Genomic DNA, 10,739 nt, shown 5'->3' with positions numbered 1-10,739 from the left:
ATTTGCCTTGCTAAGTGTGCTCAGTCCATCGCTGATTCTTTGAAGTACACGGCTATATATTTCACTGTTTATGTAGGCTGAACTACATTGCTTCAGACTATATTGCTTTCAGGTTTGCTTTACCTCTGCGCTCAGATACAGCAGCATTACTAAGCTCAAGAGAAGTAGAACCGCAGCCTTTTAATCTTCTCATTCTTCATGCAAAGTAATAGGGTTTCACTTATCAATACCTTGCATGTTGTCTGAGAACATTTAATTGATCGGATGCTATTTTCAGAATCCGTTGCATGATAGACAGGGAAGCGTCACTCAGTGGAAGGCAAAGCCTCGCTTCACTTGGCCAGTGACACATCTGCTGGTCCTTGTCGTATTCATTTCCATTTTACACACATTAAAAAAAAAAAAAAGCACCCCTGACTAAAGCATCTGTGTGGATTGTGCTTACTGAATTTAGGTAATACCTTTAGGAAAGAGGTGGTTGTTTACTTTAGAAGTTGAGAAAACAAAAAACCTAGCCCTGTGCTGCAATTTGCTGTGCGTGGAGTGACTATTGGCCTGTGCAGCTCTTCATTTTATTTTAGCATCTGTTTATTTTATCTGCGCTCTAAGGGTGAAAAGAGGTGGCGGTAGCCTTGGAAACGTAAGCAGCTCCGACAAAATCCAACTAGTACTGCTTCACTACGACAGCGGTCTCGAACTTGGCAGTGCTTTGCAACCATTGCATGATGGCGGCCAGGTCCTTGTCCTGTTGATGAAGTAGTAATCACAACAGAGACATGAACTGTAATGTGGGGCCCAACCTTAAAATCTGAATTCAGTCAGTCCATGAGTATATATATATACTTACAGAAGTATTCTTTCCTACTTAAAGCTAAGCACAGCTGCAGCAGGATGGGGGGCCCTGGTTTCCTATTTTTAATAGTTTTATTTCTTGCTCTATGCCTGGAAAAATCCATATAGAGCATCCAGAGGAGGGAATACCCTGTGTTATGAGCAGAGAATGATGCACAACACAGGAAAACAGAAGAAAATAGGACATTTGACTTGAAAAAAAAATATTCTGAGGAAGGAAAGAGGTATTTTAGAGCCAGTACTCATTTCTTTTGCCCCTGGCTGCTGCCCTGGGGCTGGGCAGGCATCTCCTCAAGCCGCTTACTGCACAGGCAGTGGGCACGGAGCGCGCGGGGCAGGCCCACCTCTGCTGAAGAACTTTTAAAAAAAAAACAAACAGGACAAAAGGGTTAAAAGCGACCTGTTGTGCCAGTCAACGCGCGCCGTTGCCCGCGGCGGCCCTGACGGAAGCGCCACTTGCCACCCGGCCCGCCCGCCCCCTCAGAGCCCGGACTACATTTCCCAGCCTGCACCGGGGCGCCGCGGCCTCACCGCGCGCCTCAAGGCCTGCCGGGCGGAGGCCGGACCCGGCCGGCCAAGATGGCGGAGGGGGTGCTGAGCACCGGCGTGAACCTGGAGGCCTTCTCTCAGGCCATCGCCGCTATCCAGGCGCTGCGCTCCAGCGTGACGCGGGTCTTCGACTGCCTGAAGGATGGGATGCGGAACAAGGAGACCCTGGAGGGCCGCGAGAAAGGCTTCGTGGCCGCCTTCCAGGAGAGCCTGCACTCTGTCAGCCGCGACCTGGGGTGAGCAGCCGGCCCTGAGGGAGCTTCCCCTCGTCTCGGTGTGCAGCCAGGCCCCGTACCCGGCCCTGCGGTGGCGGCGCGGGAGGGAGAGAGGTCCCGGGGTTCCCCGGGCCTGTCCCCTCGGAGGCGCCCGGCGGTGCCGTTTCCATTCCCGGAGAAAGTTTATAGCCAATAAATGTGAAAATGCTCCGGTTTATTCCTTCCAGCGTGATGTGTGTTACCTCTCCGTGGTGCTTCATTCCAGAGCCTCCAAGAGGACGAGTGCTGCTCATAATATTTACCTGGATTTTCTTTTTGCTTTGTTTTAAAAAAGGAGTTGTCGGTGGAATTGCATTGGTGAGGTGAATGCTTTTGATTGCAGGGAGATTTTTCTCGGTTTTTTTTTTAAGTTTTTGTTTTTAAAAAAATAAAAATAAACATTTTCTAGGCATTGTCTATTCGGTAGTGGTTCAAGAATGAAGGCTCAAGGCTGGAAAGTTAGCACGTGTAAATGTGATTGTTTAGTATGAGGTGGTGTGTTTCACATAAATAGAGACAAGCTGTTGCTGCTGATGGTCCATCTGGATCCTGCTGGAAGACTGTTGGATGCAGTTGTATCCCACTAGGAGCCACCAGTGCTGTCCCGGGAGGTGTCTAAGGGCAGGAGCAGCATGTCACCACCCTTTCCCAGCACCCTTTCCCACCCTTTCTGGTCTTCTGGCCTCCGGAGGTTTAGGGTTCAAGATCTTCTGAACGAGAGTTTGTTTCTTGCTGGCCAATAGGCCTTGCTGGTTTTTAGTTTGTTCTGATTGTGGTAATATAATTTGTTACCTACTTCTTCCCTTCTGTTGGGAAAGATGGTAGAAAATCATTCTTATGAATGGTGTTGTACATAGCTTTATAGACTTCTCTTATACCCCTTTGGTTTTTATTGTTTCAAGTTGAGGAGGCTTCATAGTATCCTGCATGAAAGCTGTGCCATTCCTTTGGTGATCCTTCTTGTCTTGCTTGGTAGCTTTTAAAAGAATTATCTAGTATAACCCTGAAATCTTGTTCCCAAACAATAATGGATAGCAATTGGCTTTGACCTATCTTGTCTCGTGTGTAGTATTTTACACTCCTCTACTTTGCAGTTTATCATCCGGTATTTGTGCTGTGAAGTTCTTGTGTGATTCCTTGCCATCAGTCCCTGTCCTTACTACCATACCTGAGAGTAGCTTCATCATCAAACTTCAGCAGTTCCTTTTCACCATCTCTTCCACACCATTAGCGGATATGCTTATCGGTGCTTTGGAGGCTGTTTCTTTCCTGATTCCTTGCAAGATAACTTTAAAAAATATTTTGGAGTGTATTTAATTTGTCTTTTTTGAAATATAACTGCCCCAAAATACTGTAATTTGTATAGCATCTAAGTGCTGTATATTCTGTTACATGTTTGGGAAGCACAGATTTCCAGTAGCAAGGGAAGACTCCAAGGTAGATTGAAGTTAATGATGTCGGTGGTCTGTGGCTCATGTCATGAAAGTATTGACTGTGATCCCTCTTCAACAAACCCTTAGTTGTTATATCTATTCACATATATTTTATTGTATTCTTTAGTCAAGAAATACAAAGCACATTTGTGAGTGTTCACAGTACCAGAGACTTAGAAAGAATGTAGGCCATGGAAACTCAAAGAAATGATGATTAATAAAGGAGAATTTTGTGGTAGTAAAGCATGGATGTCTCTTAACTGTCAGTTCACTGATTGTTGGCATTTATTTTTGTAACCTTCATTAAAAGCAAGTTGAGATATTTGGGATTTTTCTTTACAGAGATTTTTCAGAAGTCATCCTTTGAAGGGTCTGAATCCTGCTTTTAATCTAGTGGAAGTTCTGAAGTTCAGAGTAGGATGTAACATTCAGAAGTCAAAAGAAAAGGCACCTGATTAGTCACGTCACTTGAAAAACTGCATTGTATATCTGTGCAAAGTAGCCAGTCTTTCTTCTACAGCTGATTAATAGAAGTTTTAAAATTGCTTAATTTTTGTTATTATTAAATGTAGTGTTTGACAAATGAGGTATGAAGCAGTAATAGATTGTTTCACAGTGAACTTCTTTTTCATGGGAAAAGTGTGCTTATTATGCTTTAGTTGGGTATTTCATACATGTCTACAAATGTACAAATTGCTCATGGGAAACAGAAGATGCTGCCTTGCCCTGAGAACTTGGAATGCGTACCCTTGCTGAGAGTAATCACAGACTTTGCAGAACCATCTTCAAGCTTAGGACTAATGCCAGTTCTTCTGTATATTTATATGAGAGCAGTTTTAATTTCTAGATCTTTAATGAAATGATGAGGCATTTGCCTACTTAATGGCTAAAAAAAACCAAACCAACATTGCTAGTATTACCCCTAGTATTGCAGCCAATGCTCAAGTCAGAACTCGCATAGATATTAAATTAGAGTTCCTGCACGATTGCTGTCCCTGCAGGAGGACTGTACATCTTGGATATCTGTATCTGCAAATCTGACTTTAAGAAAAATGCCATTCTGTTTTCTTTCAGTGAACTGGAGCGTCTGAGCAACCTAGTTGGTAAACCGTCTGAGAACCATCCCCTGCACAATAGCGGGCTGTTGAGCCTAGATCCTGTTCAGGACAAAACACCTCTTTACAGCCAACTTCTTCAAGCCTACAAATGGTCAAATAAGGTAACAGAATACATTGACGTAATTTAGTTGTGTGTTCCTACAGAACGTTTGATTCATGATACGGTTTGTTATGAAGTTGGGGAGCATAATATGTACCTAAATGTACTTTTAAGGGTAAAAATGGTGCTTTAGTTGAGAGGAGACTTTTCTACAATACTGAGATGTGCCCTTGTTTTTCAAAGGGAGTGTTAACTCCCAAGTGAAATAATACTTTCCATGTTAGTTGTTTAGCATCTTATGTAGATACAAAGTAAGAGTATAGTGTGTCCTTGCATCTGGCAGTAAAAACTAGCAGAAGGCAGTGGGGTATTAGAGAATAGGATGGAAGTTGTCATCATCAGAAATCTTGATGCCTTTGCATACCATTTGCTGCAGCTAAAAACTATCTGCACCTGGTCTCAGAAGTAACTTTGTAGTCAACAGCTTTGGCATACCTCATGTTTTCAGATTGTGTATATTGCATTGAATTTTAGTTAATGGTAAAAAAAAAAAAGGCAGATAATGTTAATGCAGATTTTTACATTTTAAAAAAAAATTGGTTTTGTTGAAAGAAATTTGTTTCTTGTGAATATAATTCAGTTCCGTAAACCTTTATGCTGACTGTATCTAGAGACAGAAATTGGATAGGTATCTTTCCTGCTCTGCTCTGAATGTAGTCTACTTGTATGTCAAAAATATTCCTTTCCTCATATCTGATTTTATTTGTTTAATAAACACTGCATTATTGCAATTATTACTAATTATTGCTGATCTCTGTCTGGCACCATTATGTTTCAGATTGCCTGTTCCCATCCTGAATTTTTTGAGCATGCTTATTGCATTTTATAGAAACATTTAAACGTTCTTTCTTAAATGCTTTCTTAAAATTATCTCTGAAATATTAGTGAGCTGTTAAAAAATGTAAAAGATGGATTCATTTCTCTCCTGATAATTGTTTCTAGTGAGAGATTCTAGAGTTGTAGCTTTTAACAACCTAATACAAGCCAACAGGAATAACCAAGAATAATAAATCTGAAAATATTTAGGGCATTAAAAGAAACAATTCCACTTTATCACAGTATGTGAGCAAGGAAGACTTGCAGACTACACGAATACTTCATAGGCAAATTCTCCTTATACATTGAGCGAACCAATCTAATATTATTCAGATTTAAAATAAATGCTACAATAATGTTTGTATGAATACCACAATCATGTTTGTACAGTTGCTTTTCAGAATACAAATATGTGTTAATGTCTTCTCAAATAAGTAGAATTCAGCATTGACAGAAATTTGGTATGGTTGGAAAATGGGGGACAGGAAGGAATTTTAAGTAGAGATTTATTAATTGAGAAAATGTTTCATGTTTGCTTGTGCTACTTGCTGTTAGCAGCAGATTATTGGTACTGAAAAAAAATAATTCATTTGCTACTTTCAGAAAAAGTAAAATCAGCTAACATTTATACGTGAAAACTTTAAACTTGTAATGCAGTTAAATCTTCAGTGATTTAATTACTTCTTTAGGTCATTATCAGAGTAGACTCAGCTGGTAATGGAATAGCTTTGGCAGAGTTGTTCTAATGGAATTTTTATTAACTTAGAGTGTTATGGAGCTTTGAAGAGCAGTTTTTTGTAATACTGGATTCTGACTTCAGAAAGTTTTAGTATCCTGTGCACTCATACACAGTTAAATGTTCCAGGAGAAAACCAGTATATTTTTTTTCATCTCTGTTGTCTTTGACTTCTGTTTTACAGCTAAAATAAAAGATACTGTTTAAGTTGTATTTAAATAGCTACTTTCTACTTAATGGTTCTTCTGAACTTTACTAGCATCCTTTCTAGGCTTGCAATAACTAGCAGGGCTGGATAGGTTGCCCCTGTTTCTAATAGCAGATATGTTCCCTGTGTGTATTAGCTGCTGGATTTACCGTTAGCAGTGAAAACCTTATTGATGGTCGTGTATGTTGCTGCTTAATTCTTCATTGCTAAATACACTTCTTGAATAAGTGTTATTTCATTACATCTTTTGGCCGCCTTCTGTTCTTGTTATGTGTGTCTGCTGTGTTCCGTTGGCTTTGAAAGGAAGATTTAGATGTGGTGATGTGTCAATACACTTTATGTCTGTCCGCATTTAATTTTTAATTTGTGACCCCTTTGTGGCTTGCTTGCTTGTATTTTTGATGAGCTGAGATAAGGGCATTTTCCTCTCTCTTTGATTGTTCATGCATTACTGATGGCATGAATAGCCACATGGCTGCCAGGGGAGCATAGATGGAGTAGAGTTTCGGGGCTATGGTGCAATTCCGAAAGGACATTCATGAAATGTAGGAAAAAATGAGTACACAGACTTTGTGTTGCGTGTTTCAATGCATTCAATTTATTTTTTAAAACATGGGGAGGCTGTTAGTTGTAGCTTGTAGGACAAGAATGAGTAAGGTTGGTAGTAATAATTGGGCTATCTCATGAGAAGCAAGTTATTATTCAGTATATCAAAGCACTATACATAGTACTGTATATTTAAAAAAAACCCACCTTTGCTGCATTATCTTTTTATCTGAAATTGAAAGAACAAGTAGAGACCCAAAGTAGTAATTCTTAAAAAAACCCAAACCAAAAAACCCCCAGCTTTTCAAAAGTTATCCTAGATAATAGTCTGACTAAAAGCTGAGATTTTTAGTTGGTTCACTTATATCAGTATTTCTGCTCTGGAAGCAATAGTTTCAGCCAGTTTTTGGAGAATATAGTGACAGTAACCTTCCAAATACTGTTAACCACATGAAGCTCTTTAAAGCAAAGCACTACCAAATTGGTTATATTTTTTTTTAGTGTATGAATGTACCTAAAACTTAAGCAGTTTTGTAAATCTGCAGGTGGATCATATCTACCTATGTGACTCTTAACATGTGCAACAATTTTGCCAGAAAAAGTAATAGCTTTGTTAAATTTCAGATGAGGCTGTATTAATCATCGTTCCCCATGGTTCATGAGATACTGGATGTTAGAACAGTTATTTATTTATATTTGCAGCTTTGCTTTGATGCTGGGTCAAGCAAACGCCCAATTTTGCTCTGGTCTTAGAAGTGTGGACAAGCTTTTTGGGTTAAGTAGCAGTGCTGGGTGGGAAGTGTAGTGAAAATCATACTCAGAGGCATAAATAGAAAATTTTGTTTAAGATACAAATGTTAACATAGGAGATTAGACTTACTTGACACTTTTTTCAACTTGTTTCATTTACCACATTTAATATGTGTAGCTGTGGCTGGTCATATATTGAGAGGAGACTCACTTTTAAGTGCAAATTTACGGACTTTTTTGGCTTAGTGCAGTAGAGATTAATTGAATTTAATTGTGACTTCAGAGATATTTGCCCTAAATCTTATTTTACTGCTCCTGTGAGTCACAACACCAGTCCCTTTTTTTTCGAGTACCTTAAGTTTGCCTGCTCCAGCGATACGGAAAAGTACAGTGGGAAAAGTTAAAACTTTCCTGACAGAAGTGTGTTATCTTGGCAGCTCTTGTTATTTATTAGCACCTGCTATCCTGGTATTTACTTACTGTAGTTTACCCAATAGTTTTGCAGATGGCAAAGTTGTCCTATAATGGGAACAGCTGCTTGGGAACACAACAGCTTGTCAAATGCATTAATTACATACACATGCAGCTGTAAAGGAACTTTACTTTTCCAGGTGTTTAACAAAGCTCACAAGCTATAGCTGAAAAACACAGAAGTTTATGTTGATCTTACTGCAAGCAAGAGCTAAATGTTTTTTTTCTTCTTTGCTTTAGCTTCTTTTATGTATCAGAGAAATCATACAAGTAACTTACTTTGACTGTGGGATGCATGGAGTCGTGTAGTAGCCATGGAACAGTATTTAGGTCTAATTGATAATTTTTTTTCCTCCTCTTCAATTTTATTTAAGAAAAGAGGTTTTCTTCATTACAATTGACGTGCTGTTTCCCAGAAGGATCTGTATGTGCTCTCTAATGTAATACTAAAGATATAATATTAGATAAGACAAAACCCAGCTATCATTCTGTATGAGTAATGCAGATACTCTTGCTAAGTTAGGAAGTTTGTAGAAGTCAGTAGTGGTGTGGTTTTTTTTTTTTTGTTTGTTTTTTGTTTTTTTTTAATGTGGACTGTCTCTATTTAGTAATGGTAGTTGATTTCTGGTTTTAGAAATTATGTACATCTCAGCTGTTGCATTTTTTGTAATATGATTATTGTGTCTGAACAGTTGAAATCTAAGATGACGGTAGCAGTTGGAAGGGTTTGTGGTTTGTATGTGTGTGGCCTGATACTACTTGGAAGAGTCAGGACCGGACCTGGAGGGTGCTGCTGCCTTACCTCTTGTTACCAGGAGCTTGCTGCTTGCGTTATATTGGATTTCATGGGAAACTACCACAGGGAGAAAGCACTTGCTATTAAGTTTAAGTGAAAGGAATTGTTAAAAGTCACTCACTAAATTAGACTGAAATACTGAGTAAGATATGATTTTTAAATGAAGATGTGTCCTCACATTTATGACAGAACACTGGAAGAACTGTTGCACTTCAGGATACTTCATAGCAAGTGCCCTTACTCTGGCCTTCTTCATTCCTGGGTGCTGCTTGTTTTCCACAGTAGAAGAGACCATGATCTCATGAATAAGAGCACTGTTTACTAAGCAACTGTGTGTTTCTTGATATTTGTTCTCAATACTGGGTGACAATGGGGTTTTGTGGGGAAAAATACTTCTTGATAATGTGATTAAACCAATATTATATACTTATTCATATATAAAATGTATAATAAAGCTTATGATGGTGTGGTTGCTTGATCCAGCTATAATAATGCTGGCAGTCAGGGTAGGTGCAGGATTTTGGAATCCAGGAGTTTGAACTCATTCTTTGAGTGGTATAAACTTTTGTTTTCCATCTGCTGCTTTAGTGAGGTTATTTATTGCCTGTAGCATGTATTTGTTCATCCTCTTTGCCCTTGGCAAAGCATTTGTATACTCTAGCCCTGTGCATGCTCGAGGCGGTATCTGTTAAGGTGTTTCCATTGACTCCAGTGGAACAGAAAATAAACAGCGTATTATGTGGCTGCTGAGCAAGGCAAATGCTTTTATAGGGCAAGTTTCCGCTCTCTTAATGGGGTGCTGTCAAGTAGTTCATACCCAACATTTGAGCTTTAATCACTGGTAGAGATTTTTTTGCTTATTTGCTTTTGTTTGTTTATTTGAAGACTACATGCAAAATGGATCAATTACCAAACCACACTGTAGAATCACTCTTTCTACCAGACTTAAGGAATGTTGAATTCATTGGATAGCAGCAAACTAAGTCTTCCCTGAGTTGCTGAGTGATAGCAGTATTAGCAGAGTTTATTTGCCCAAGTGAAAATACTGTCTTCTATAAGTCGTCTTTCCTGCTTCCCCCCCTCCTTTGCAGTGAGGAGTTTGTTTTCAGACTTTCAAATGTTATTAACAGCAGAAGTACTGGGGGAAGTTTAGAACAATTGTAGTCTTGAACAGGTGATATCATTTTAAATTTTTTCCTTGACTTGAACTTCACTGAAGTGCAGCGTTGTGTGCTCTGCTGTTTGAGTTGCATTTGTCAGTTTGCTATACTCCAATTCCAGCTCTTCTGCAGTTTGAGCCTATGTGCGTAGGTGTGTGTGAGTGGTGGTGGTATTGTTTTATCATCATGAGATGGTACTTAAACATGATAACCGTGTGTTTGGGAAGGCTGTTATCTACCACTTGAAGCAGAAAGCAAAAAATCAACTTTTGTGACTTGTGACTCTCTGGGTGAGTAGGTTTTAGATCAAATTATTTAATTTACTCACCTGTGAAAAGAAGATTATGGCAATTTGCATACACTTTACAGTATCATTGTATTGTAAATATTCCAAGTGAACAAAGCTGGACAGGAGTTGTCATAAATTTAAATAAAAGTAATACACTGACAAATACAAAATGAAAAAAAATGTTGATCTGCATATTGAAATGCACTAAAAAATATTTGGATTTAAATTTGTTACTTCATAGCTTCCTTTTTTTTTTTACATAAATTTAAAATCCAACTGTTGAGGTAATTACCATTAATGAGTTAAAATGATTTTCTGTCAAATGACAGAAGAGAAAAGGAATATATAGTTTTTCTTTATTAAATTATTTTGATGTGTTCCCTGATAAATTATTTGTATAAATTGTGTTTGTTGTAAGTCTCAAAAAAAAGAAATCAATAGAGCCTGTAGAGAAAGTCCAGACTTGTTATGACTGCCCTTGGTAGCTTAGTATTGATTAGACACAAATATCGAGTTTAATGACAATAAATGATATTAAATGTTAACCACTAGTAGAGGAACACTGTTGAAGTTTTTTTTTTTTGTTCAACTTGATCGTAAAACAGTGTTCATTCCAAGGAACATTAATTTTAAATTTTGGACGTGCTCAAACATTTTGAAT

At 38.6% G+C, this 10,739-nt stretch overlaps 1 protein-coding gene across 2 annotated transcripts in view; it reads left to right on the top strand.

Moving 5' to 3' along the window:
• The first annotated feature begins 1,393 nt into the window (after positions 1-1,393).
• Positions 1,394-10,739, top strand: part of MED27 (mediator complex subunit 27) — a 96,932-nt gene continuing 87,586 nt past the window's right edge. For both annotated transcript variants that reach the window (XM_075772068.1, XM_075772067.1), the window contains exons 1-2: positions 1,394-1,637; positions 4,163-4,307. In XM_075772068.1, the coding sequence (XP_075628183.1) occupies positions 1,432-1,637; positions 4,163-4,307 (351 nt within the window). In that variant the 5' untranslated portion in view covers positions 1,394-1,431. The remainder of the gene's footprint in view (positions 1,638-4,162; positions 4,308-10,739) is intronic.

The sequence above is a fragment of the Balearica regulorum genome, chromosome 20, assembly GCF_011004875.1.
Source record: "Balearica regulorum gibbericeps isolate bBalReg1 chromosome 20, bBalReg1.pri, whole genome shotgun sequence".
NCBI classification, from domain to species: Eukaryota; Metazoa; Chordata; class Aves; order Gruiformes; family Gruidae; genus Balearica; species Balearica regulorum.
This window is presented reverse-complemented; position numbering and strand designations above follow the sequence as displayed.